Genomic DNA, 25,194 nt, shown 5'->3' on the forward strand with positions numbered 1-25,194 from the left:
TTCATATGAGAATTGACTGATTCCAGGATTATAATATAGTGGGGAACATTGTTCATACACCCGGATTTAGATTTGCAAGTCCACCATACAAGAATAGTGCAGACGGCAACTGCCGATCACTTGAACTCGTTCATTCTCCCATGAATAAAAGGAACCCCCAATCTAGTTCTCAATGCTCCTTGAACACCTGTAAGAGAATATTACCGCACAAAATGGTATCCAGCATGAGCTATCCCCACTGCCTCCTCTCCCTATCACCTACCCAGCCCACCTAAAAAAAAAGCCTCCATCCCCTCCCCAACCCAACCGTCCAAAGATGAACATAATAAACTACCATCCATACTTCGACCCGGCCTCCTTCTTATTCCTCCGGCCCGTCGCGAAACTCTCCTCCAGCGCCTCCCGCTGCGTACTCGCCGCACTAACCAGCTGCTGCAGCGTATGCTTACCGGGCGCGATCGCCCGGACAGGGTTATGCTGCGCGGCCGCGAGGTCCGTCTCCTGGGCCATCTGCTGGTTGGCGGCGTACTCGCGGTCGGTGTTGAAGTGGAGGACGCGCGGGGCGGCGGCCGCCGCCGTCGCGGTGGAGGGGTCAGCAGCGGCGCGGCCGAAGAGCTGGCGCCGCTGGGCGCGGCTGAGGTTCAGGTCGTCTGCGATGGCGCTGAGGGTGTTTTCTGAGGTGGTGGTGCTAGAAGATATTTGTTGGTGGTATGATTGTTCGGGAGCGGGTTCGGGGCCGGCGGGTGCTGCTACTGCGTCTTGGGATGTGTAGACTAGGGGTTCGTAGGGGGTTGGTGCTGCCGGTGGTGGTGGCGGCGCTGTGGTCTCTTCCGTGGTCGACGATAGCGAAAAGAGACTGATCTTCGGTTTGGGTGGTGCAGGTGCTGGCGGCGGCGTCGTCGTCGTCGTCGTCGTCGTCGTCGTCGTCGTCGTCGCAGTAGCACCACCACCACCACCACCACCACCACCACTTCCTCCCTCCTTCTTCCCCACCCCAGAATCCGCAAAAACAGCAATCGGCCCCCTCCTCTTCGTCTTCCCTTGCCCCCTCCCAACAGACAAAGGCTTAAACATCATGGGATTCCCCACCAATTTCACCTCCTGCGGCGGTTGTTGCTGCGGTTGTTGCTGCGGTTGTTGCTGCTGCTTTGGCGCCGAATCCTTACTCCTCCCCTCCTCCCCATCCACAATATCATCACCATCACCTCCATCATCATTATGATCGTGCTCCCCACCCAGCCGCCCAAAAGCCATCTCACTCCGCAACTCCGCATCAGCCTGCCGATCAAACCCCGGCGCCGCGCCCGTTTTCAAACTAAACACCTTCCTTGTTGTCTTCGTCGTAGCTGAAGTCGCATCACCAGACTTATTGGACCCAGAAACCGAGGACGGTTTCTTGGGAGCAGGAAGCAGCGCATTGAAGCCGGAGAATGCGCCTGCGCCTGCGCCTGTACCGCCAATCCGAGGCCTTTTGCGCGCGGGACCATCCCCGTCGCCATCTTCCGGTGCTTCGGGCTTAAGATCTGGGAGGGCGACGCGGATTTTGCGGGGGTTGGTGCTGTCGAGTTGGAAGGTTGAAGGGGCTTTTGTTTTGGGGGGGTTGGTTGAGGTGGGTGCTGGTGCGGTGGTTGATGTTGATCTTGAAGTGGGCTTCGTTGGGATTGTGGCGGAGGTGGTGGTTGTTGAGGGTTCCGAGTCCGAGGCTTCGGAGTCGGAGTAGGCGACTAGGGCCATTGAGAGATTTATTGGGTTTTTGGGTTTTGCTTGGTGTTGAGGTTGGTATGATTGACGATAAATCCTTGGAGGGTGGAAGGAAATTTTGAGGTTGCGGTGCGGTGCGGTGCGGTGTTTGCGGCTGCCAGTGCTGGGTTGGTTAGATGTTGAATTGTTATCGGACTGGAGGGAGGAAGGGAAGGGAAGGAAAGCTTGGTGCCTGACGGCTCAGGCTACTATTTGCCGCGTGGGCGGTGAGGGGGTTGGAAACTGTTCTTTGTGTGTGAGGTTGACTCAGGGTGGTGTGGTTACTACTTATAATTGGGGTGGTTTTGGGGCTGTGTTCCTACTGCTGGACTGTAAAACTGTAGAGCACAAGCAGACAAACCGAGCCGTGTATTCCAAGCCTGGATGGGATCTATTTCCATCTACAATGCATTTATTGAGTGCGGTGACATCATGCTCATTTCATATGACAGCCTGATAAGATAACAGCCGTAGCCCTAAGTCTACGTGTTGTCCAATGATACTGAAAGGGGCACTGGGCGCAATTGAGGACGAGAAGGAATAATGCTTGGAACATGCGGCTTCAATTTCTACATGCACTATATGAGTTGGCGCTGTGCTCGAACCTCCCGTCAAGGCTCGGACGGGGAGATATCGAGGGTTTCTAGCAGGTCGGAATCGTTTATCGTACTCATCATACATAGTAGGGACAATCTTCTAGGGGCACAGTCTCCGTTGTACAGGACGATCATGCTTGAGCCTTATTGACCAGACACCTCCGCTACGAGCACCGCGAGAACACGGCTTTGCGGGCTAGCCAACAACTGACGATGACTTTCGGAATAGACTTATCCTCGGTGTGCTCGAAACAAAGAGTCCAGTCGCCAGGTGCAGGGGCATCCATTCCCCGCGGACAAGTCAGAGCCCAAACCGTTCCATGCTGACACTCACCCAGATAGCGCATGAAATGCACCGGACCCTGTCCCAAGAAGCCATCAAAATACCCATACAGCAGCCCGCCGCTTTCGACGCAATGGAATGTAGAATCCAATGCGTCGCATACGTACTTCCCAACCAAGGCCTTGCCGGCCAGTCGGGTTGGACAACTCACTAGCCGGCGGGCAGTGACATGTCGATTAGCCTGTGGCCAGTCAAGATGAAGATGGTCGCCATCGAGTGTTGCTGTGGTAGTACGAGACTCCGCTCGATCTGGTCGCACAGGGACCAGAACGTCGGGCTCGCCCGCGTAGGTGATCACTACACCACCGGTGTCGAGACGGGCTTTCACCTCAATGGCCAGACAGGCCTCTTGATCCCAGTAGTATCCCGCCCAGTCTTGTGAGGCCAATTCCACGCTACAGGGGGCCGGCTGCGGTTCTTCCTCGCCGTTCAGAAGCCTTGCCAGGATATGCTGCGCGGCGTCCTCAGCGTCCGCCTCGTGGTTGAACATGACCACCACTGAGAGCTTCCGAGAGGGGACATGACTTCGATTCAGACGGAAGCCGCGCACCGCACCACTATGACCGACCGTGGGCACGCCCGCCACCACGACGTGCTCGAGGCCGTAGCTGTAGGCTGCAGGGACCCCGTCCACGAATTTGGGCGGCCTTGCCATGTCGCGGTAGATGCTCGTCTCGTCTGCCCAACTGTGATGGAGGAACTTTTCGTAAGCGATCATGTCCGTCAGCGAGGCCACGACCCCTGCGTCACCGGACCACTGGATGCGGTTGACGGCGGCAATGAAGCCGCGCGCCTCGTCCCCTTCGTAGCCCACGCATGGCCCGGGCAGAGAGGCATTGTCCGAATGTAAGCGCGCAGATGTCATCTTCGCCGGGGTGAAGACGTGCTCGTTGAGCAATTCTGCCAGTGACTTATCCTCACGGGAGTAGCTGCTGGCAAAGCGCTCGATCACCCGCGCCAGAATGTGGAAGTTGGTATTGGCGTACGCGTATTGCCACCCCGGTGGGAAATGTGGTGCACCCAGGCGCTCGAGCATCTTCTCGCCAGCTTCGGGCAGTGGAAAGAGGCCCTCCGGTCGAGCTCCCCACAGGGTGGTCAGGGCCCAATAGTCTCGCAGGCCGGATTGATTGTCGCAGAGCTGACGGAGGGTGGGCCTGTCCGAGGAGGAACCAATATCACCGGGCCAGACTTCGCGAAAGTGGGATTCTAGGTCCGACTGCACTTGAGCCTCACTGCCGAGCTTAGGAAGCAGCTGCCGCTCCAGCGTCCTGAGGCACATGCAGACCATTTGTTTCGTTATGGAGCAGATAGGCATTGGCGTTTCCGGGGTCATCGGAATGCGCTGGTCGATGTCAGCGTATCCCCAGACATGTTGACTGAGCAGTTTTCCGTCTTCCAGGACTGCAACTGCACCACCAGGGCCTCTGTAGATACTAGGGAGTTGGTTGAGCACATTCTGTACAACTTGCTGGGTTAGGCACATGCTGGTTCGTGAGTTGTGTTGTGGGAGGGGAAATCGGAGACATGACAATGTTTAGTTTACCCCAGCGGAGGGAGTGTCAGCCAGAGGGTCTTTTGATCACAATCAGACCCCGCCCTGGGTTGTTGCCCGCGCTAAAGCTCCTTTAGACACCGATGCTGGACACCATGGATAAGTTTTCTTGCTTCGTCACTGACGATTGGTACGTATTGAATTCCGGGACGTTATCAACGGACCGTGGACTAGACCCAAAATAGTGCCCGCGGATGGCACCTGTGACCGTGGACGTCAGGTCTTTATTCTCACAGAAGTTCATTCAATAAATTTTGTAGCATATCAAGCACAAGCATCATTGGTCTAGTGGTAGAATTCATCGTTGCCATCGATGAGGCCCGTGTTCGATTCACGGATGATGCAATCGATATCTCTTTTTGCATGTATCCACAGTTACCATCCGGCGCGCTGGAAGAACCTCTTTTGATTTCCCTTTTACCACTCCTCTAGCATGAATATTGAGACCATTAATAGTACTCAGCATCGCCCTGCTATCGACGGTGGCATAGCTTTACGCAACTTATTCCAGGACATGGCATATCACCCACATGTACGCATTCGAATAGTCATAGATCTAAGTGGCTGCTGCCTGTCGAAGCCTAGGTAATGATGATCCTCCAGCAAATGGGCAGTTGGTTCCCTGTATCCCATTCTGAATCTCCAAGCTACAACCCGGCAAAGCATGGAGGAGACACGGCCACGACGGACGATGTCTGCAGTATAGGGTCTCTCTGCTGGCACCACCTCCGAATCGCTTATCCTTTCTTTTGGAGGCTGATTGCACCCCCACACTTCCTCACCACATTGCAGTCCCTACTCAAGAGAAAGTCCATCCGGGGCCTGCAAGCCGAGACCGAGCATCCCTCTGGGCGCCGTTGAAAAAGATCGAGGCAGTCAACTCACTGCATCCAGGGCAAAGTTTCCGACATCAAGGCTGTGGCCTCCCGTGGTTAGTCTGAATTCTCAGAGGGTAAGGCCGATGTGGCTGAAGATGGAACGAAGTGTGCCCCTTTGGGCCAGACGATGCCTCTCTCGTCCGTGACGGCATACGGCTCGGAATACGGAGTCTCGCTGTCTCGTACACCCAAGGTCACACAAGATCTGTTTGCTCAATACGATCATGCAAGACGACTCTTTGACCCCACGGAGACCATTACTCCGGAGACATAGAGCGGAATGACAAGCAAGTGGTGAATTTCTGCCGCTCTGAAGAGCGCAGGTTGGAGGAGGAAGACTGCAGATCTAACCACCATGTCAGTTCCCCTCCTCAAGAAGCTCTTGTTGGATCCAGTCGTCGTCAGTCAAAAGTACGATCCGTGGAGAATATGGCGCACTTCCACTAAGCGAAACTCCTCCCGGAAAAAAACAAAGCCCACGCCATATCCAATTCGTGCCAGCTCATTACCTCATACTGGCGTGTAAGCCATATACGAGGCACAGCAATAGTCCTGATCACGATGGCGACGCACGGCCACGGAACCGCTCGATCAACCTTCCTGCCTGAAGTTCAATTTGGACGGGCAGCTGGAAAGGCCTTTCCCCGTCCGATTTATCGGGGACCTGCATATTGCAGATCCCCCGGGGGATAACGTAGGCCACCCGAGCATGTGCCATTGGAGTACAGTACACTCATCCTGCTATCGGGTATCGTATCATCTTCGGCCTCAAACAGTCAATCCGGCGACCTATCCTCCCGTCACCGTCACCGCCACTCCCCTTCTCCTCTCTCTCTTTCATCTCATAGTACTGACTGGCAGTACAACACCCATAGAATGTCTCAGTTGCCTAGACACGGTCGGTGTCCAAATTGAGCAAAGGCAACGGAACAGCAACGAAGAATTCATTGGCAAGCAGGTGAACCGCGTTGGACACACTTTTGTCCGGAAGCTGAGAGACGAGATGGGCTTTCAGCTGTCTAGAGCACGGCTACGCGCAGTGAAAGAGGCCTGCGCGATTGAGAGCTCTCGACTCAGACAAGTGACTGGGAGAAGGGGTGGAATGGCCTTCATCTGACCCTCTCGGCTGAGGGGAAAGACAGCGATTGAGAGACCATCCGTGTGATGATGAGACTTGCAAGCTCAGGGAGCATCTCAAGTATATAGTCAGCTACCTTTCCTCTGAAATTTTCAGTTGAAGATGCACCACAACTTTCTTCCATTTCGAGTCTAGTATCACAAAATTCAGAACAAGCATTGTATGGCCGCTGTCTCTCAAACAGCCCTTCGGCCCTTTCCCACTATACCACTCCCCTTCCTCCTCCCCTTCCCCCTTTACCATTTCTCCTTTGCCATTCCCCTCTCTCCCATCAACTCTTCCCCATCCACTCTCCCCTCGTGCTCGTCTCCAGGGGCCCCTGACACATAGAAGGATCAGCTAACAACCCCCCTGAGGAGCATAGCTCGTCCACGTTTCCAGAATGACACGAAAGATCACATTCGTGTGGCCGGCTCATCCCGAATTCGGCTCGGGCGATAAAGAGGAGTACAAGGCAGCTATCTACCACGCTGTGGCAAAACTAGACCCAAAAGTCGTCCGTGTCGCCTTTCGGTAAGCGAGTCAAAATTCCTCTCTCCCCCCCCGCGGCCCCCGGCCCGCCTTCCCCCGGGCTCTTGAGACGCAAACTTATAGCTCACATGGAAACAGGGCAGTCTGGGAATGTTGCTCCCCAAGTTTCTCTCTTTGGGGGCTGGCAATTGGTATCAAGACCAGCGCGCAATGTGCGGATGGCACCCACTCGATGTTCGATTTCCGTCTACGACACACGGCCCAGGGTTGAAGCGGTATGGCGGAGCCTTAAGGGGAAAAACATCGATGATGACTCCTACGTGGAAGACTACAGGGGACCATCTTGGCCTTCAGAGGTTGAAAAGGAGGAGGAGGAGCTGGTGGGATTCAAGGACAATGAAGATGTTGGCTTCGCTGACTAGGACTAGCTGTGAGGGATACACGTTTGGATCGGGATCTTTCGGTCAATCAATATGACTGTAGGAACAATTTATGCAGCGGTTCTCGGTGTTGGATGGTTGCAATACCTGCTACCAAGATCTGTAGGGCTAACGGCCTAAAGACCACCATGAAGCTTGTCAGGCAGGGATGGGGATAGTAGAGCCAAGGGGTTGGCAATGTAATGCCGTGGACCTTTTTTCTTTGAGAACAACAGAGGATCTTCTTTGTTCGCAAATATGGATTGGTTTTCGAATGGTTGTCGATTGAGATTCACGATCCCGAAAAAGCTGACCCTACCTTTCTTAAGGTACAGTGCAGTACCCAAAGACATGAAAGTGGCTGCTGTTCTTTGTTGCCACAGCACGCCAGTCTGCCATGGCCAGACATAAAAAGCCCCAGATCCCAACCACCGTCAGCAACTCTGGGCTGTTGCCTTCTTACGCAAAATTATACAGTCTGACACAGTTGCTTACCCTGGTCCTTTCAATAAGCTCATTCTTCTTCTACATCCCCCTTCTCCTCCTTCCCACAGTTGAATGAGAGAAGAATATCCATGACAGCGACTGACAAAATGACCGACAGTCCTCCGAGTTGCGTGGAAGAACATCTCCCAAAATACAAATTCGACGGGGAGCGTACCCGGGAATGGGAAGCCGAAAGATTGGGTCCTCACGAAATGCCAGATTGGTACTGTCCGGGTGGCTTGCATCCTGTTCGCCTCGGCGACAAGTTCCTTGATGGGCGCTACGAAGTTGTCCACAAGCTAGGATTTGGCCATACCGCTACGGTTTGGCTTGCCAGAGACCATTCCGAGGGAAGACATGTCGCCATCAAGATTCACATGGCGTCGGATTCGACAGAAAAAGAGACGCGCGAAAGCAATGCCCTTCGTGCCTTGAGCTCGGGCAAAGAGGACCATCCCGGCCGAGCTACCGTCATGACATACCTGAATGAATTCACCATCAGCGGACCAAACGGCTCCCATCGTTGCCTCGTCATGGAGTTTGCGGGGCGTCCGTCGTGTTTTCCGGGGTGATCACAGTTGAAGTTCAGCTATGCGCCTGATATCGCGCGGGCGATGGTTGCCCAGGTTCTGCTAGGAGTGGACTATATCCACTCTTGTGGAGTGGGGCATGGTGGTATGTGACTGACGCCCTTCCGACCGATCTATCCTTTCTCTCTCTCGGAGGGAGCTAATTGATTGGCAGATGTGTGTACGATGAATCTGCTCTTCAGGTATGAAAATGTGGCCCAGATGACCACAGAGGAGCTGCACAGCCTCTGGGGACGGCCAAGATTGTTGCCGTTTGAACGGTTAGATGGATCCCCCCTGGGGCCAGAAGAACCCTCATACATCATCTCGGAGGCCCGTCCGCAACTCCCTGGGACGGGGACCGGCCCGACAGACATTAATGTTAACTTCGTGGTTGTTGACGACGCCCGCATTGCCATTGCCGATTTCGGAGAGGCCTTTCTCGAGACCGAGGGGCGCGAAGACTTGATCTGTAATCCTGCTTGGCGCGCACCGGAATCCATCTTCCACGAACGAGTCAGTACTGCATGCGACGTATGGGCTGCTGCATGCCTTATTTGGGAGCTTCTTGCCGCCACTTCCAAGAAATTGTTTTGTACTGAGCCGTTACCGAATGAAGACAAGATACTGGCAGGCATGGTTGGCGTCCTTGGAGATTTTCCCGAGCGCTGGTGGCGCCAGTGGGAGGGAAGAAGCGCACTACCCTTATGAATTATATAGATGTGGAGCCACTGAGTGAACGGGTGCGCATGTTGAATGATGGAGAAGACCCGTCGACTTGGGACTACAGTCCCGAGGAAGTCCAGGCCCTGGAGAAGCTGTTGAGGGGAATGCTGATTTATGAACCGTCTGAACGCATCACGATGCGCGATGCGCTGAAGTCGGAGTGGATGGAGAAATGGGCATGGGCTGTCCTGAAGAAACTAAGGATTGTTGAGCCTGATGTTGGGATGGAGAGAGTTGTTGGATGAGGTACTGTGGTTACAGTAGTTACATAGATGGATGCGAGAAGCGATTCCGAGGTTTTTTTCCGAGCCGAGCTCCATCAGTGTAGTCCGTACTCGTAGTTATACTTCCCATCAACAATCACTTCAAGTTCGATCTCATTTTCTCCTTACACAACACAACGACTGATTAAGTGTCTGCAATTTATCCTATGGGTTGTTATTTTGCACAGGAAACTTTGACACCTAACAACCATTACCATAATTATCACAACCAACATCAAAACAAAATCAATCCCTACCAAAAATGCCCGAACCACAAAACCAAGAACCACCACCGTCTACCACCCCCTTCCGCTTCAAATCCACCTCCACCTCCAAAACCAGAAACAAAGACAAAGCCACCCGCCACGCCACCCACCGCGCCCGTCGCCAAAACCGCACCCACTCCCGCACACGCACCCGCACCCGCTCCCCAACTCCCGTAATAACCCCCGGAAGACAAAGACAACTTACCCCCGAAACCGCCTTCCGCGAATCCCTCTTCGACGCGCTGGGCGACGACGAAGGCGCCACGTATTGGGAATCGGTCTACGGGCAACCGATCCACACGTATGCGATCCCATCCATCCCCAAGGGTCCGGCGGGGGAGTTGGAGCAGATGGATGAGGAGGAGTATGCGGCGTATGTACGGGGGCGGATGTGGGAGCGGACGCGCGAGGGGATGGTTTCCGAGAGGGAGAGGTTGCGTGCGGAGCGACAACAGGCTCAAGCTAGGGATCGGGATCGAGCTAGAGCTAGGGAAACAGAGAGGGATGCGTTCGATCGGGCCGTGGAGGAGAGTTTGCGGCGTGGGAGGGAGAGGAAGCGGTTGCGTGGGTGGAGGGTTGTTTGGGCGGAGTATCTCGAGTGTTGGGGGCGGTTGGATGGGTTGGTTGAGGGGCTGAGGCTTTCTGCCCATGGGGATGGAGATCAGGATGGGGAAAGGGCGAAGCACAGCTTTCGGAATATCATTTTCTGGCCGGTTGAGTCCGGGAAGCGGAGGGATGTGTCCAAGGGGAATGTGGAGGAGTTTATGCGGCGTTGTTGTCCGGATACTATTCCCACTGATACCACCACCCACAAATCGGGGCAGGCAGAGCTGCTGGCGTTGCTCAAGGCGGAGCGCATTCGTTGGCATCCTGATAAGATTCAGCAGCGGTACGGCGTGCTCGGCATTGAGGAGTCGGTGCTGCGCTCCGTGACTGAGGTGTTCCAGATTATCGACCAGATGTGGAATGACCTCAGGGCGAAGGAGCCATCCTGATTATCCTGGGGATGATGGTGCTGGTGGGCTCTGCCACATCAGAGGGCAGGCATGTGATGCATCTATGATTAACGGCGCATGATTTAAGCGATATGATACCCATGATAGACTTATGATAATGACCAATCACAAACACTACAATCAGTAACAACTGCCCAATCGAATCATATACGCATTCACAAATAACTAAACTACTTACTTATCCACGCCACCACTTCAGAACCTCGAGTAACGCTGCTTGGACCGATACGCAGTCCAGCCCACATAAGCCCCCACGACGGCAGCCAAGAACAAGACGACCTTGAACAAGAACCAGCCCCAGCTGCCCTTCTTCTTACTGCGCTTGACCTTAGCCGAGTCCTGTCCGCGGGCGCGCGGCAAGCCACCCTTGCCGCCGGCATTGCCACCCACGCTGTACAGATTCTGGGACTTGACGGAGATGATGTCGAAGTTGTCGCTCAGCTCACCGGTCTCGGCGGAGAAGCCGAGGTAAGCAACCGAGGGGATGGCGATGTTGTGGTCCTGGGCGTTGAGCTCGAAGCACTGGATCCAGGTGTCCTCCTTCTTGTACTGCAGCTCCAGCGTCAGGGACTTATCCTGGAAGTAGGTCAAGCGGGCCTTGGTGGGGATAGACGCGCCCCGGAGACCGCGAGCCTGACAGAAAAGCACAATATTAGCATGAATAGTCCTTGTAAACCCGAGACACAAATTCCAAGAAAGACGTACAGAGCACCCCGCCAACTCATTGGCGCGACCATCGTGCGCCTGGTCGTAGGAGGTCTGGCCATCGCCCATCATGGCCATGACGTACGGGAACGTAGTACCGGGGCGGTTGTTCTTGTAGGTGTCGAAGAAGATACCGAGGCCCTCGAAGTTATCCGTCGAGCCGAAGACGGGGCCCTGCGTCGCGCGCTGCTTGGTGAGCCACATGGCGAACCCATCACCATGCAGGTTGCCGGATCCGTGGATCTTGAATTCAAACTCAATCTGTCATTGCGAACGTCAACCCCGTCGTTCCCCTAGCTCATTGCAGCGATCACCAAAGAACTAACCTCCCAGTTCGTCGCGGTCAAAGGAACCCGCGAGAAGATCCAACCCTGCTGCGACGGTCGATCGGAGGTAAGACGAATATATCTGGAACGAGCGCAACAGGCGCGCCGGTCAGCTTGTCTTCGTTGCAAAACGAGCCGAGGGGTCTCTCATACTGGTCCGCGCGGATTATCGTGTCACCACCAAAATCGAACCAGCGGCTTTGGAAGTCGGAATCCAAGTATGGCTGTTTGTTATCACATCATCAACAAAAAAACGCTCTTCTTCGTTGTTGTTCGAATGGACAAAACCCACCGGTGCGAGACTATGAGTCCGAAGCTATATACCACCCCGCCGCAATCCCAGCTGTTAGTATATATCGTCCTTGATTCATGAGGTGATTGGATGGCTGGCTGGCCGGATGTACACACCGGAATGCTCTTGACATCTTCACCGTCGTAGGCGCTGGCCAAGGGGACAGAGGCCAGGCCGGCAAGGCATAGGAGAGACGAGAGCCGCGGGAGCAGCATGGTAGAAGATCAGGATCTCGATTGTATTCGCGGAGATGGGTCGGAATGAGTGAAGCTTCTTCCGTAAGGTCGGTAGAGGTAGGAGGTTGGAAGATAGGATCGGCGTTGAAATCGATAGCTTAGCTAGCTAGCTTTGTCACCAGGACATCAAAGGCTTTTCCCCCACACACACGTCAGATGGGAACAAGCTGGGCGATTGAGAAACTCAAATAAACAAAAGGCAAAAAAAACTACCACATACATACACACACACACTTCTCTCAATGACAAAAGCAATCAAAGAAAACCACCACAAAGTTGAGGTGGGGAAGAGAGTAGAAGGTAAAAGAACGAAACACCGGAGATGTGGAAGAGAGAGGAGGGGGGGAGAGAGAGAGAGAATGACAGGTGGTTGGTTGTGTGGTTGGATGAGGGAGGGATCTATAACTAAACACTGACTACTCTCCAAGTGTCCACATCGCCGGTACGGTTAAGGCCAAGACAGGCCAAGAAGGTCATCGGTCTGTGGCGCAGGCAGTCAAGACTAAGTAAGAGCTATCCCTCCCGCACCAGCCACACATCGCTCGCCCGCAAGATCTTGGTGCCGCGGAATCAATCAATCGTCACCGTCCGTCCCCCGACACGTTCGCTTCAATCTTTCATTAATTCAAGATAACCACGGCTTATCCCTTCCTCCACACCACACACCCCTAAAATCGTCAATCATGGCTCTCTTCGGCTCCGATAACTCCGCCGCCTCCTCCAGCCCCTCCACCAGCCAGGAGGTCAAGGACTCTCTCATCCGTCAAGTCCAGCAAGAGGCCGCTATGAGCAACGCCCGGAGCTTGATCGGCGTATGTTGCCCCCCAAAGCTTCCTTAAAAGTCATTGCGCGAGGGAAAGGAAAAACCAAAAACAAAAACTAACACCCCCATTAGAAAGTTAACGAGCACTGCTTCGAAGCCTGCGTGCCTACGCCGGGCTCCTCCCTCTCGACCAAGGAATCCACCTGCCTGTCGCAATGCATGGAGAAGTACATCGGCTTCTGGAACGCCACTAGCCGCGCCTACATCAGCCGCGTCTCCAAGGAGTCTAAGAAAGCCGGCGGCGCCGACTTGTCCGGCCTCTCGCTGTAATTCCTATCTACCTTACCCGCAGAGAAAATGAAGAAAAGTGAGAGAGGGATAGAGATTATTTTTTACAACACAAACAGAGGCGGAGGGAGAGTATATAATTGTACGCACAATTGAAAGAAGGGGGTTGTGTATGTTGTAGTGTTGAATGGAATACTCCGGAGATCGATCCCTGCGCCTCGCCCCGTCTCGCCTTCAGGGAAGTTTTGCAAGGAGCATTTGATTGTGGCGGGGGATCTTTGTTTTGTGGTTGTAGGATATATGGTATGCTCATTAGAGAGGGTTGGACCAGGTGGTGGGGCAGCTTCAAAAGAAAGAAATCGTCTCTTTAGTCTGTTCCAATATATAGATGTCTTTTTTCTGTTATGTCAACGACCAGCTCCCAGTCATGGTGTCTCCGTATCTCTCCAAGGCCGACTTTTATAACAATTAAAAGATCCCAGGTGTATGTACATTATACAATCGTCTCCACACGCGAAACGAAACAAAAATACCAAGAAAGCCCGTATAAATCCCGAGTATTTGCACAACATGAAGTAAACAGCACGACCTCAAATGAAGGTGGGGTCGAGAAAGAAAACATCCACCATATAACAGCAGACAGGCGCCCCCGCCAGATTCAACATCACCACCGCAACAAATAACTCCAACCATATCTCTTCGCGATAGCAGCCAGCAATGGAGAGAAAGGGGACTTTAGCTGGAGGACAGTGTCCACCAGATTCAAAAGACGTGCGAGAAAAGACCGGGTCGCAACATCAAGTCAAGAAGAGTGAACAGAGTATAAGGGATGGAACGAGGGAGGTGTTGCATCAAGCGCAATTCCCAATATAAGAAAACACAGCACTCATGTGAAATAGGATAAGACCATATTGTTATATGCTCTAAAGTCTGAAGAGCAGCAAAGGCTTGATTCGGCCAGCGATCATGGAAACAGACAAGCCGACGCAGAAAGAAACCATCAAGCAACAGTGTTATGGAAAAATCATCAAGATAAGGCTACTCTACGCAGCCTCAGGAGGAAATTCTGGGGGGGATTATACCCGCTCTTAGACACACCGGGAACCATCGATCGACTCGATCTCGCAAGAAAGGTTTCATGGAAAGACGGCTGATCATCTCATCATCTCATCATGACAACCACTAGAAGTCAGGGAACAGATGGCCGTGACTATCGCTGATATTAGCAAATCTACACCCAAGAGGCGCCAGGTGGGGAATACATACGGGTCTTCACCAGCCATGCCGTATTGTTCCGTCTCCTCCGGATACCGGTCGTACTGACTAGCGTCACCTTGTCCTCCCCGGATGGGCGGCACATAAGGAGCATCAATATCCTTGCGGGCCAGGCGGTCCCAGGTGACCTCCGCAAACCAGGGGTGGTTCTTCACATCCTCGGAGCCTCCATGAAGGTTACCCAGACGCTTGGTGAGATCCGCCGTGATGAGCTGCGAGAGCAGATCCACGGCATCTGGATGAAGGTATGGCGGGTACTTCACCCGACCTCGCAGGATGTTCTCGTAGATCTTCACGGGAGAGCCGCTGTCCCAGAAAGGAGTGAAGCCGCACAGCATCTCAAAGATCAGGATTCCCAATGACCACCTTCAGTCGAGTTAGCAATGCTGTAAGACCACTGGCCGATAGCTAGCTCCTTACCAATCAACGGATTTGTTGTAGCCCTTGGAGGACACCACCTCTGGAGCCAAGTAATCGGGGGTTCCACAGAGGGTCCATGTGATGTCAGGGACCTCCTTTGCGAATCCAAAATCAGTGATCTTCAAGTGTCCGTGTCGATCCAGAAGCAAGTTCTCGGGCTTGAGATCTCGGTAGATGATCTGCTGGGAGTGCAGGTATTCCAAGGCCAGAGTTACCTCTGCGGCATAGAATTTGGCAACGGGATTGGGGAATCGCTGGAAATTGTAAGCACGGCTTTAGTGGGTGAGACGGAAGATTAGGCGACCACCCACCTGGGACTTGCGCAGCAGACTGAACAGTTCACCACCTTCCACAAAGTCCATGACCATGTACAAGTTGCGCGCGTCTTGCCATGTGCCCCAGAGGGTGATTAGGAATGGATGCCGAACGCGGTTCAGCATTCGCCGCTCATCGTTAGTGTGCTCGATCTGCTTCATCTTGACCACCTGGGCCTTCTTCAGCACCTTGATCGCGTAGAAGCGGTGGTTGTGCTTGGACTGCACCAGGTGGACACGACCGAAACTGCCCGTGCCCAGCGTGCGCTGCAGAATGAAGTCATCTAGAGAGTACTTTCCCTTGGTGGTGCGAGCATCACTGCGACTAGCGGATTGTTGGGCCTGGGCCTGGCTGCCGGAGCCAGAGTGCGTGGAGCCTTGCTGAGAAGAGTGAATTATGTTCTGTATGCTAGCAGCATTGACATTGGACTGTGAAACACCGGAGGTGTGTTGGGAAGGCGACGGTTGCGACACGGCGGATTGCATGGAGACTGGTTGAGCCTCGTTGGATTGACCGGCTGTGGAAGTGCGATTGGGCTGGTTGGTGGCCAAATTTTGCGACTGCTGGGCGGGATCAGCAGTGGCAGCGGGATTGGCGGCAGGTTCAGGTTGCTGTTGCTGGTCTTGTTGCTGCTGATTGTCGTGATCTTGGTTGTGGTGATGATGAAGGTAGTGAAGAGGGTTATGATGGTGGTGGTGGTGGTTCTGGTTGTGGTTGTCTTCGGCAGCGTTTGGTGACGTCTGCGTCTGGGCCGAACCGGCTTCGAGCTCTTTGGAGAGGGTCTGCGAATCTTTAGTTCGCCGCTTCTTCAACAGACCTCCTAAACTAGGCATCGAGGATAAAAATCTGAAACAAGTTTGAGATACAAAACGAGCACACAGACCACACACGAAGGTCTATGTGAAACAATAAGAGGATGTGGACTGAATACGTTGAGGGGAAGGGAGGGAGGAGGGGGAGAAGAGGGGAAGAGAGAGAGGGAGGGGAATCGATTGTGTGTACGAGAGACTCAAGAGTAGTAGTAGTAGTAGTAGTTCAGCCCCTCTTTTTTTCCAGCAAAGTGAACTGCAGCACTGCTCGGGAGGGAAATGGCAATTGGAGGAAAGGAAAGGGAGGGGGGAAAAGCAACCACAGGTCAGACGGGGGACCAGAGTGCCAGATTGAGTGAACGGGCAACAAGCGGGCGAGTTTTTCTTCTCCTTCTTCTTCTTCTTCTTCTTCTTCTTCCTACTTCTTGTTCTTCCTGCTCTTTCTCTTTTTCCTATTCTTCCTCTCAGTCTTTCTCAGCTCAATTCTTTGGGACGGTTCGGGCGCGGATACAGCGGAGCCACCCAAGCAAGCACGCTCAACTCAACAGACGAGCGAGACGGCGGTCAACGGAAAGTCAATTGGAAGGAAATACGAAAAGCTGGTAGACTGGAAAGACGCCCAGGGATGCAAGAAAAGTTGAACGATCTTTCGACCTGTTTGCAGCTAGCTAGATAGGGTTTGGGGATTGAGGAAGAATTGTGTGAGAAGAAGAATGGGAGAAAGTAAAAGAGAGGAAAAGGAAAGAGGAGGGATTTCAAGGCAGTGGAAAAAGGAAGCCAAACAGCACACAGCACAACACAACACAAGCACAGCACACAGCAAGCAGTAAAAGAGGATGATTAAAAGAAGCGGGGTTGGATTTGCGTCAAGCTCAAAGACGGCTGGCTGGGATGGGCATAGTTAGCGTTTACTTAGTTTCTACCGACTACTTCCGTTACTCCAGTTAGATCAGGGATGATGCTAATAGTTGACCTACATTATACCAACTGGATAGGGTAGAGAACAGGAGACGGAGATGCATCAATGGACTAACTAACCGTCTAGTATTGTCCCTCATGAATACACAATACACATATGTAGTCTAAACTAACTGGAACCAGGACCGACCACCATCTAGACCAGACCAGATCAGATCAGCCCCATCATTCTTCTGGTTAATGTCTGATAACCTTCTTGTCTACTGTCCAGTACATGTAGTACTTGGACTATATCATCATGACCAGCATTTCCCTCCCTACCACCGAGGTAATAGCTAGTTCCCATCAAAGTACTCCGTACAGCACCAAGTAAGTTGCCACGAGCATCATGTCATCCATGTCATCCTTCATCTAACCATCCACTCATTCAACCATCAATCCAGCAATCAGTCTTCAATTCTCCGATACGATGAGGTCATCCACCCTCCGTTCTCAGGTCGGCTCTTCCGAGCCCGACCGCCGTTAGGGCCAAACGCCAATTCCTGACGTGATGGTCTTGCCTGCAGATGAAACCGGTCTTGCCCTCATGTTTCAAACTCTCTTCTTTTTTTTTTTCGAGGCAAACACAAGCCACGAGAGTATAAGTCATGCATGGGGGGACAGTGAGACTGTCCCGCTGCATTAAGCCGCTCAATAAATAATTTATTTTCCGGGGTCAAAAACGTGGCACTAATAAGTACAGTACTTCTGCTTGCTGCGTGGCCGAGAGCGCGAACGAGACAGAGTCAGTCAGACTCAATCGAACACCGGCGGTGACTTCATCATAGTAACTACGGAGTAGCTTGATGTGGATCGGGGGGTCGAAAGTGGAATCGCCCCGCTTTCGGGGGGTTTTTCGCTCTTTTACTTTTTGATGATTTTTTTACCCTTTTCTTTTCTCCTTTTTAAGGTTCGAGTTCAATGGTTGAATGAGGGAGTGAGTGAGTCTGCGCCTATCCGTTTGATGTTTCGGGTGAGCACTTCGAAATACACTCACTCCTCGGCTAGATAATGGACGCTTGCATCCATCCATCCACTTTAGCCATATGGCTTTTCCGTGTAAAGCAGACAATCTGGGTTACACTGACTCAAACCTTAATCAACGCTAAGTACTACGTTGATGCTTTATATGTATATATACTGTGCTGAATATGCCATCACAGCTGTTACGACTGAATTGGATCGCAAACCACCAGCCCCTGCAAAACAAGTAGATCAACGCCCGCTGCACCCCATCCTAAGATGCTGGATCATACTTAAGGCCACCCGCCCCGTGCAACAACAGTAATGCAATGGATAAAAAAGGAACAAAGCTGCCGGCCTAGATGCGATAATGCGCCATATTCTTCTTGATCTCATCCACAATTTCCACCGCTTCGAGGGCATTGCGCGCCTCGAAGTCATACCGTTTCTGCTCGTTGGCGTCATTGCCGCGCAGCACCACCACCCGGAAATTCTTAGGGTGTCGCCGACTCACTTTGCATCCGACCACATCGTTGAAGCTGATCGACCGTGTTTTCGTGTCGGACACCGTCTTGCCCGTGTCTGCTGGCATGATATGCATGTAGTCATTGTCGAACGTCAGAATGCGATGGTTCGACTGCGTGAACGACATGGACTGTTTGCGCCAAACGTAGTATCGGCGGTAATAGCCTCCCGTGAGGTCTTGCTTCTGCGTGAGAGGGTGAAGCATGCGCTGGCCGCTCTTCTTCCCCTTCTTGGCCGGAACGGTGTTGCTGTCAATGAGAAGGGGCGCGTTGGGCGAAGAGCTACCGGGGGAACCGGTCAATTGAGGCCCGAATCGGCGCCGCACGAGGTCTAGGTCGGTGAGGTTGCCCAAGGCTTCCACCGTTCGGTCTAGGGGAGCAATCGTGCTGGACCCCATCACCTTCAGCAGGTAATTGCCCTTATCCAGACCCCACCGCTTGCATACCGAGTCAAGGATCTCGGCGATGTAGCTGTCAGTAGAGGTATTGAGCGTCGTCACCTGCGTTGACGCCTCCACATTGGTATAACGAATCTTTAACGTCTTCGAGACCCCTAGGCGAGGAGTAGCATGTGACGTGGGCACGGCTGGTCGATCGGCGGGTGTCAACGTATTGTCGTTTAGGGCCGACGAGAAGGGCTGTCCGAGAATCGGGTTCGGCCGAGGCGCCTTGACCTGCGGCATAGGCTGGCTGGTCGGGGCAGGGGCACTCGCAGAAACGTCGGCAGCACTATCCTCCGACGACGGTGCCAGACTGAACATTGGGAAGAGACGCTCATTTTCTTCAAATTCGGCGCTGGATGCTTCCACAAGAGCAAATTCATCGTATTGCTTTCCTCGGGTCCGGCGGCCAGCTGCCCGGTTGTTGTTCGAGGTAAAATCCGCAATTGGCGACGTGCGGCTTAGTGCAGGAAAGTCGTACTCGACTTCGCCGTCCTCCACCATCCGTAGAGTCCACATGTTCACGGTAAGCTTATTTCGATCAATGGCCGGCTCGCGACCTTCTTCCGTATACCGCCAGAGGGCCAACCCAATCGCCTCGACGACGGTGACCGGGGCTGGCTGCTCCGCAAGCTTCGACTCGCGGGCGATTGGCAGGTCCAACGGCTCATCAGGATCAGTAGAGAAAGGCAAGTAGAGCTTGATATTGAGCGCATCAGTCAATCCCCTGCCCGAGAGTACTGCGAACTTCTCAACCGGGTTGGTAGGCGCTTGCTTGCGCGCATTGAGGGCCTTCGATAGCAGACTCACGGGTTGGACCGTGCTAATTGGACGGGGCGGCGGGAGGTCCTGCAGCTCCGGGGCTGGAGTCCGGGACTTGCGAGGAGATGCAGTTTGCGATCCGGCCCCATTCTGCAGCTTATGCATCAATGCTATGGGCGAGGACGAATCCAAACTACCAGTAATCCCGACATTTTCCAAAAGCGAGGTCGAGCCCGCAGTGGCGTCAAATTCCGACGAAAGGGCCGAGCCCACCGACTCTGCGCCGGAGTCCTCTGCTTGCTCGTCCAGCTCTTCAAGGTCTCTGTTTCCCGCCCCGTGCCTATACCTTCTGAGCTCAATTACCTGATCTTGACCGGAGAATTGAATCTGTCTCCTCTTGAAGAGCGACGAGCCAAGATCGTTGTCGGAAGAGAGATCACTGCTCGCCGTCGTAGTTGTATCGCGTCGCGGCCGCTCATTCACGCTGCTAACAGCAGTCCCCAGCGAGCCTGTGCGGTAATGAGTACCCATCGCCGGATGCGATGGCGAGGTGACCATGACCTGGGGCCCCTCCTGGCGATCTGTTGACCGTATTGGAGACGATCCAGCTCTTGTTCGAATGGGCAACTTAGGGAACTTGATCTGGTTGGCCCCACTACAGCAAGTCAGCAATTGAGCCTCTTCCTGTTCATCCCCGGGACATTATATCACCAACCTTGGCGCGCTATCCCCATCATCGTCGCTCTCGTCGCTCAAATCACTACTATCGTCTTCCTCAGGCTCTCGATGCTTCTGATGATCGTTTTGTTGACGATCCCTTCGATGCGCGCGTTTCCCCCTTAAATTCCGGCGTCCAATGATGTCCGTGTTGCCCTTGCCTGTTACCATGCCCCCTTCGTCGTCCTCGCCATCTTCTCCTGTTCCGAGTCTCGCAGACTCATTGGCGTCTCTTGCGATGCCGAGTTGATAATATTCTGAAGCGACTGCAGTGGTGAGCGGAATTGGAGGAGAGTATGTCCGCTTGATATGGGCAGCGGCGGTCTGAGTGTTGGGGTTGGCGGATGCCGACGACCAGCCCGCCGCACGGAAACCGGGAGTGTTAAGCACAGTATTGTTCACGTTAATGAGACGGTCACCAATACCATCCTTAATGGTGGAGAGGTAAGAAGTGCGCAGCTGCCATATCGTGAAACTAAGCCTTTATCAGTCCTGAGACGAACACGGAGTAACCACCATTGTAGATCAGGCGGTGCGGAGGTCGCAATCCTGTAACATACTCTTCATTGTGAAGGAGAGACATTTTTTCCAGAAGGACGCAGAGCGGAATATCGGTAGTATAGGAGTCCGAAGGGTGTGTCGCAGTCCAAAGTGAGCACCATCTATGTCGAACGACGCGAAATCGCTATCGGTTATCGAACGGACATGGTCCTCGACAGCTGTAACAAAGGGGAGTAGAGGGATGCGCCGGACTCGAGCAGCAACAGGTGGGACGAAAAGAGTGTGTTAATATCAGCCAGGACCAGCCTGGATAGCTGCACAATAGGTGGCAGGGAGAGATAGGAAGCAATCAAGCAGGTGAGACCGCAAGGTGGGTTGGGGAGGAAGCAATCAATCTCACCCGAGCGCAGTTACACGGGAGAGGGGGGGGAGATCCCGTGCAGTGGTCGGTCGGCTCTCTCTCCGCACTGCCGCCATTTCACACTAAAGAGGCTTAGCGTCGCGAGGGGAAACAGTCTCGCTTCAGAACTATAAAACAACATGCATAACTAACAGCTCATCTCATCTTAGTGATCGCTGTCACGAGCTACATCGAATGGATCTTAACCTGACTTAACAAAGGGCGATAAACACTGTAAGAATTCATTCACCATCCACGCTACTAATTATGAGAAGCAGTCCTGCAAGTCCTACCATACCCTGCCACATATCAACGGCTCGCTCACGGTATCATACATAGAAGGTTTCACTTCGTGTCAACATCAAGACTTCGCCTTAGGTTTCCGGCCTCGGGGCTTCTTCGGCTTCTCTTCGTCATCGACAGCTTCGTCGTCCGCTGTCTTCTTGGTCTTCTTTCCTTTGCTGGCGCCGCCCTTGGGGGCCGACTTCTTGGGCACTCGGACGTACTTGTCTTTCTTCAGATCAAGTTCCTCCGCCTCATCATCCTCCTTTGACTCTTCAACAACCTCCTCTTCATCCGATTCCTCCAAAGCGTCTTCAAGATCAGGTTTCTCCTTCGCCAGCTTCTTGGGAACCGACACACTGCTTGCCTTGATGAACGGAAGCGGGTGTGAGCGTTGGTTGTAAACTCGCGTGAATGAGGCCTTGGTCTGTGTTTCCAGCTTCACGTTGGACTCGTTCATCGGACCCAATCCCAACTCCACTAGAGCATCCCAGTCTTCCCTCGTAAGGAAGTAACTATCCATGAGATCAATGACGTCCTCAACAGCGTCTTTGCCGTCATCCATCAACGGACGGACCAGTCGATCCCACAGCAGGGGCATGTACTGTTGTCGGATCTCATCTCGGTCGCCTGACGCACGTAGACGCATATGACCCTGAATCTCCTTGACGTAACGCCACAGTTTCCCTGCAAATCTACGTTAGCAACGTGTCAAGCAGACGATCAAGAACCCAAATACCTTGCTTGCTGTTCTGGCCCAGCCAACCAGCAAATACAGGACGTTCCTTGAAGCCTCCATATACAAAGCTGGCGGGTCGGACAAAACTAAAGGCAGCATGGGTAGGCATTAAGCTCCACTGCTGCTGTGTCCCGTGAATCATGCGATCCACAAGATCACCGTCGCTGATACTAGAAGCTGCATTGTCAATCAGCTCGAGTTGCTTCAATTTTTGTTCTCGGCCTTTATACGATGTGGTCAATGTTGGAGTCGTCTTGAGATAATTCTCCTGGACCATCAGATAGCTAAATTCGTGATCGTTGAAGTAAAGTTCGATCTTGTCGTTGAGAGTACTTTTGGACGTGTGGGCGAACATTTGCGGGCCGAGGATCTTGCTAACGATATCCCAAGGCTTAAGAATGATGTGCTTTTCCCATGCTTTCGACATTTCCCGCCCTTTTTCATAATTCAAGTTCTGCTGGTCAAGTTTCACAGTGGAGAGCATATTGATAACTTGGCGAATATCGGAATGGGTCCCTTCAATGAGACCGTCCAGTACTTGGGGCGGTATCTTCAAGCCCTCGCGGAAGCAGATGGTCGAAAGGCGGGCTCTCATCTGGTCTGCAGTCGGACGACGGAATGGAAGGTCATAGACATTGCCCTCAAAGGGCTTCAGCTTCGGGATTTTCCATTCGTTAGAGATGAGAATGAGGGGGATATGAGTCTTCTTCGCGACAGCAACCAGTGCTCCGACACCACCTCTATCGCCGGCAGACATTCCATCAACTTCGTCCATGATAAGAACCAAATTCTTCTTGTCGCTGTTTACCTTTTGCCCCGCGCCTGCAAAGTATCCTTGTAAAGATGTTGTGTCTAACACACCGAGGAGGCCGTTCTCGACAAGCTTCTTACTTCTTGTATCACTCGCGTTCGTCTCAACAACATCGTAACCCTCCAGCTTCGCAACGAGATGAGCTGCAGTTGTCTTTCCAATTCCTGGGGGTCCGTGAATGATTGCAGCTCTGTAGAGACCGCTTCCGTCTTTACCAGGTCGCTTGAAGTTATATTTGGCGTTCTTGTGCCAGTCCCTTAGCCAGTTGTGAAGTCTCTCGACTGGGGCTTTGTTGCCACAAATCATATTGATCGAGGTTGGCGCGTATTTGGTCGTCCAGAGCTGATCGTCAACTTTGGGGCCTTGAGAGCTTTGGGGCGCTTGAGATCCCGAAGGCGTGGCTTTACTCGAGGCACGAGCGGTCATTTCCTTGCGCTTCTCTTCCTTGTCAATCTCGGCGGCCATCTCCTTCACTTTAGCTTCGTCCGCTTTTCTCTTCGCTTCGTATTTCTCTCCGGCCTTCCCGTCGCCTCCATTCGCTGGAAGTCGTCGAATAAGTTCAAATAATCCCTCTTCATTAATTGTCTTGATCTTGTGTTGTTGTATTGTCTGGAGTTTCTTGGGTCCAGCATCTGCTCCTAAAACGACATAATTCGTTTTCGAACTAGGTGCTGTCGTCACTTTTCCGCCGTACTTCTTGACCAGAGTTTGACCCTCCTCGCGACCCAAAGTGTCCAAAAGACCAGTGAAGACAAATGACAGTCCAGCGAGACAATTCTCCGCTCCGACTGGCATCTCGACACTTCCGCCCACGGGTGACCTTGAACGCTGTGCTTGTGCAGCGTAGTTGAACTTCTTCTTTTCTCCTGACTGTGGCGGAGGGGACGGAGGTCTGATGGTCGGAATGCTGTCAAAGATATCCTGTATTTCCTTACTCTCAGGTCGATCAGTCTTCGTAGGAGAGGCTCGTGGTTTCTTTGGGGCATGCGATGCCGCCTTCACTTTTGCCGCATCTTTCTTAGAACCGCTCCCGAACTCGAGATCGTCGTCTTTGTCCAAGGCTTCCGACTTGCGTTTCCGAGCCGTACGGGAGGTAGTTGCCTGCGCCGCGCGCGAGGAGCGCTTGGGCAAATCTTCCATTACCACATCGTCATCGTCATCGTCATCCGACACAGCAGCAGGTGCCTTTCTACCCCGTCCCCCTCTTTTTGCCGGGCTGGCAGGTTTCACGGCGAGTTCCTCGAAATCGTCATCGTTACCATCCTTCTCATCCTCCTCGACATAGTCGTCGTCGCCCTTGCCTGCCTTTTTGTATTCTGTCGCGAAAATGTCGTCGCCGCCCAGCTCCTCGTCGTCATCTGCAACAGTGATCGTCTTCCGGGTAGACGCGCGGGAAGCTCTCTTAGGAGTACTCTGAGTCTCTGCGCGTGTCTTGGGCTTCGGGGATTTATCCGCCGTCTCGGCTGGGACCGGCTGTGACGGTTTCGTTGTGGTCACATTGTTGCTCTTCGCGGGCCCTCCTCGCTTCTTGCTGGAAGCAAAGTAATCCGAAGTAGAGGTCGGTTCTCCTTGTGACGCTTCGGGTTTACTATTTCCAAGTGTCACTCAGCGAATGTGAAGGAAGGAGGCTAGGATCAACGTACGGCTTGCGTGTTGCTTTCGCCTTAGGGCTCGCAGCCTTTACCTCCGTAACCTCTTCATCATCACTGTCATCGACGACCTTTCTAGTACCTATGGGCTGGTCAATGAAAGATATGCGAGATGACACCATAGATCTTACGCTTCTTGCGAGTAGAAGGCTCCTTGTGGCGGATTGAAGTCAGTTTATGGTATCGGAGCGTGAGACGCGACAGGTCTAGGGATATGCGAGCTCGGCCGTCGACGTACCTCTTTCTTCGCAGCCGGCTTCGCGGGAGACGGGTTTGAGCCTTGGCTGGACTTCGCGCCAAAGAAGCTCCGGATATCAGCAGGCATGATGATGAATCAGTGCTGGAGCGTGCACAAAGTGTGAGGTAAGGCTCTCTGAGCAAGCTATAAAAAAATCCAGAGAGGGCCTACGGAGTATACTCCAGGCAACAAGGTCGAAATTGGAGGCCTTCACCAACTTATCGCCGCAAGCCAACTCCAGCAGACACGGACGCGCCCTGCCTGCAGCTATGCCGACGTGACTTAATTAGCTTACATAAGTCCGTGAGCGCGGGTGGCA

At 53.2% G+C, this 25,194-nt stretch overlaps 10 protein-coding genes and 1 non-coding gene across 11 annotated transcripts; 4 read left to right on the top strand and 7 right to left on the bottom strand.

Annotated features, from left to right (window-relative positions):
- Window positions 1-135: 135 nt before the first annotated feature.
- BO97DRAFT_402237 (PRCC domain-containing protein) lies at window positions 136-2,026 on the bottom strand. Its single transcript, XM_025694451.1, has one exon. It carries the CDS (start codon window positions 1,732-1,734, stop codon window positions 331-333), a length of 1,404 nt encoding a protein of 467 aa, XP_025556882.1. The 5' UTR covers window positions 1,735-2,026; the 3' UTR covers window positions 136-330.
- Window positions 2,027-2,296: 270 nt separating this feature from the next.
- Window positions 2,297-4,343, bottom strand: BO97DRAFT_402238 (beta-lactamase/transpeptidase-like protein). The gene has a single exon (XM_025694452.1). It carries the CDS (start codon window positions 4,160-4,162, stop codon window positions 2,501-2,503), a length of 1,662 nt encoding a protein of 553 aa, XP_025556883.1. The 5' UTR covers window positions 4,163-4,343; the 3' UTR covers window positions 2,297-2,500.
- A 162-nt stretch (window positions 4,344-4,505) lies between these two features.
- BO97DRAFT_t13 lies at window positions 4,506-4,576 on the top strand. The gene has a single exon. It is a non-coding gene; the product is annotated as a tRNA-Gly (tRNA).
- A 2,836-nt stretch (window positions 4,577-7,412) lies between these two features.
- On the top strand, window positions 7,413-9,121 carry BO97DRAFT_448267 (kinase-like protein). The gene is made up of 3 exons (XM_025698827.1): window positions 7,413-8,191; window positions 8,213-8,298; window positions 8,368-9,121. The coding sequence occupies exons 1-3, from the start codon at window positions 7,713-7,715 to the stop codon at window positions 8,901-8,903; spliced, it is 1,101 nt and encodes a 366-aa protein (XP_025556884.1). The 5' UTR covers window positions 7,413-7,712; the 3' UTR covers window positions 8,904-9,121.
- A 307-nt stretch (window positions 9,122-9,428) lies between these two features.
- Window positions 9,429-10,442, top strand: BO97DRAFT_334645 (uncharacterized protein; the record flags this gene model as incomplete). The annotated part of the gene is made up of 1 exon (XM_025691404.1): window positions 9,429-10,442. A coding segment is annotated over one exon (1,014 nt), but the record flags the coding sequence as incomplete, so codon positions are not given.
- Window positions 10,443-10,595: 153 nt separating this feature from the next.
- BO97DRAFT_467205 (legume-like lectin family protein) lies at window positions 10,596-12,374 on the bottom strand. Its single transcript, XM_025699631.1, has 6 exons — window positions 11,903-12,374; window positions 11,787-11,810; window positions 11,648-11,718; window positions 11,495-11,576; window positions 11,169-11,429; window positions 10,596-11,096 (listed from the first exon to the last, which is right to left on the bottom strand). Exons 1-6 carry the CDS (start codon window positions 11,999-12,001, stop codon window positions 10,659-10,661), a joined length of 975 nt encoding a protein of 324 aa, XP_025556886.1. The 5' UTR covers window positions 12,002-12,374; the 3' UTR covers window positions 10,596-10,658.
- Window positions 12,375-12,575: 201 nt separating this feature from the next.
- tim13 (protein translocase subunit TIM13) lies at window positions 12,576-13,442 on the top strand. Its single transcript, XM_025693243.1, has 2 exons — window positions 12,576-12,834; window positions 12,918-13,442. The coding sequence occupies exons 1-2, from the start codon at window positions 12,706-12,708 to the stop codon at window positions 13,113-13,115; spliced, it is 327 nt and encodes a 108-aa protein (XP_025556887.1). The 5' UTR covers window positions 12,576-12,705; the 3' UTR covers window positions 13,116-13,442.
- A 563-nt stretch (window positions 13,443-14,005) lies between these two features.
- pkaC (cAMP-dependent protein kinase catalytic subunit pkaC) lies at window positions 14,006-16,043 on the bottom strand. The gene is made up of 4 exons (XM_025690067.1): window positions 15,080-16,043; window positions 14,769-15,022; window positions 14,340-14,714; window positions 14,006-14,283 (listed from the first exon to the last, which is right to left on the bottom strand). Exons 1-4 carry the CDS (start codon window positions 15,914-15,916, stop codon window positions 14,256-14,258), a joined length of 1,494 nt encoding a protein of 497 aa, XP_025556888.1. The 5' UTR covers window positions 15,917-16,043; the 3' UTR covers window positions 14,006-14,255.
- A 1,206-nt stretch (window positions 16,044-17,249) lies between these two features.
- Window positions 17,250-17,725, bottom strand: BO97DRAFT_402242 (uncharacterized protein). The gene has a single exon (XM_025694453.1). It carries the CDS (start codon window positions 17,490-17,492, stop codon window positions 17,286-17,288), a length of 207 nt encoding a protein of 68 aa, XP_025556889.1. The 5' UTR covers window positions 17,493-17,725; the 3' UTR covers window positions 17,250-17,285.
- Window positions 17,726-18,002: 277 nt separating this feature from the next.
- BO97DRAFT_359779 (Sin1 family protein) lies at window positions 18,003-21,118 on the bottom strand. The gene is made up of 3 exons (XM_025692336.1): window positions 20,816-21,118; window positions 20,254-20,730; window positions 18,003-20,193 (listed from the first exon to the last, which is right to left on the bottom strand). Exons 1-3 carry the CDS (start codon window positions 20,836-20,838, stop codon window positions 18,171-18,173), a joined length of 2,523 nt encoding a protein of 840 aa, XP_025556890.1. The 5' UTR covers window positions 20,839-21,118; the 3' UTR covers window positions 18,003-18,170.
- A 285-nt stretch (window positions 21,119-21,403) lies between these two features.
- BO97DRAFT_474641 (replication factor C subunit 1) lies at window positions 21,404-25,093 on the bottom strand. Its single transcript, XM_025700336.1, has 5 exons — window positions 24,876-25,093; window positions 24,769-24,790; window positions 24,632-24,719; window positions 22,178-24,576; window positions 21,404-22,125 (listed from the first exon to the last, which is right to left on the bottom strand). Exons 1-5 carry the CDS (start codon window positions 24,960-24,962, stop codon window positions 21,518-21,520), a joined length of 3,204 nt encoding a protein of 1,067 aa, XP_025556891.1. The 5' UTR covers window positions 24,963-25,093; the 3' UTR covers window positions 21,404-21,517.
- Between the last annotated feature and the right edge of the window lie 101 nt (window positions 25,094-25,194).

This window comes from Aspergillus homomorphus (assembly GCF_003184865.1).
Source record: "Aspergillus homomorphus CBS 101889 unplaced genomic scaffold BO97scaffold_1, whole genome shotgun sequence".
NCBI lineage: Eukaryota > Fungi > Ascomycota > Eurotiomycetes > Eurotiales > Aspergillaceae > Aspergillus > Aspergillus homomorphus.

Bases quoted from the DNA above. Each gene is read 5' to 3' on its own strand.
- BO97DRAFT_402237 (XM_025694451.1), bottom strand. From the start codon at position 1,734: ATGGCCCTAGTCGCCTACTCCGACTCCGAAGCCTCGGACTCGGAACCC.
- BO97DRAFT_402238 (XM_025694452.1), bottom strand. From the start codon at position 4,162: ATGTGCCTAACCCAGCAAGTTGTACAGAATGTGCTCAACCAACTCCCT.
- BO97DRAFT_448267 (XM_025698827.1), top strand. From the start codon at position 7,713: ATGACAGCGACTGACAAAATGACCGACAGTCCTCCGAGTTGCGTGGAA. The intron at 8,299-8,367 runs GTATGTGACTGA...ATTGATTGGCAG, and splicing joins TTGTGGAGTGGGGCATGGTG to ATGTGTGTACGATGAATCTG.
- BO97DRAFT_467205 (XM_025699631.1), bottom strand. From the start codon at position 12,001: ATGCTGCTCCCGCGGCTCTCGTCTCTCCTATGCCTTGCCGGCCTGGCC. The intron at 11,811-11,902 runs GTGTGTACATCC...GGTGGTATATAG, and splicing joins AAGATGTCAAGAGCATTCCG to CTTCGGACTCATAGTCTCGC. The intron at 11,430-11,494 runs GTTAGTTCTTTG...TCGCAATGACAG, and splicing joins TGACCGCGACGAACTGGGAG to ATTGAGTTTGAATTCAAGAT.
- tim13 (XM_025693243.1), top strand. From the start codon at position 12,706: ATGGCTCTCTTCGGCTCCGATAACTCCGCCGCCTCCTCCAGCCCCTCC. The intron at 12,835-12,917 runs GTATGTTGCCCC...CACCCCCATTAG, and splicing joins ACGCCCGGAGCTTGATCGGC to AAAGTTAACGAGCACTGCTT.
- pkaC (XM_025690067.1), bottom strand. From the start codon at position 15,916: ATGCCTAGTTTAGGAGGTCTGTTGAAGAAGCGGCGAACTAAAGATTCG. The intron at 15,023-15,079 runs GTGGGTGGTCGC...TACAATTTCCAG, and splicing joins GTCTGCTGCGCAAGTCCCAG to CGATTCCCCAATCCCGTTGC. The intron at 14,715-14,768 runs GTAAGGAGCTAG...ACTCGACTGAAG, and splicing joins TACAACAAATCCGTTGATTG to GTGGTCATTGGGAATCCTGA.
- BO97DRAFT_402242 (XM_025694453.1), bottom strand. From the start codon at position 17,492: ATGCAGCGGGACAGTCTCACTGTCCCCCCATGCATGACTTATACTCTC.
- BO97DRAFT_359779 (XM_025692336.1), bottom strand. From the start codon at position 20,838: ATGTCTCTCCTTCACAATGAAGA. The intron at 20,731-20,815 runs GTATGTTACAGG...ATAAAGGCTTAG, and splicing joins TCTCTCCTTCACAATGAAGA to TTTCACGATATGGCAGCTGC. The intron at 20,194-20,253 runs GTTGGTGATATA...GACTTGCTGTAG, and splicing joins GATGGGGATAGCGCGCCAAG to TGGGGCCAACCAGATCAAGT.
- BO97DRAFT_474641 (XM_025700336.1), bottom strand. From the start codon at position 24,962: ATGCCTGCTGATATCCGGAGCTTCTTTGGCGCGAAGTCCAGCCAAGGC. The intron at 24,577-24,631 runs GTACGTTGATCC...ACTTGGAAATAG, and splicing joins GCGAAAGCAACACGCAAGCC to TAAACCCGAAGCGTCACAAG. The intron at 22,126-22,177 runs GTATTTGGGTTC...GTAGATTTGCAG, and splicing joins GGGCCAGAACAGCAAGCAAG to GGAAACTGTGGCGTTACGTC.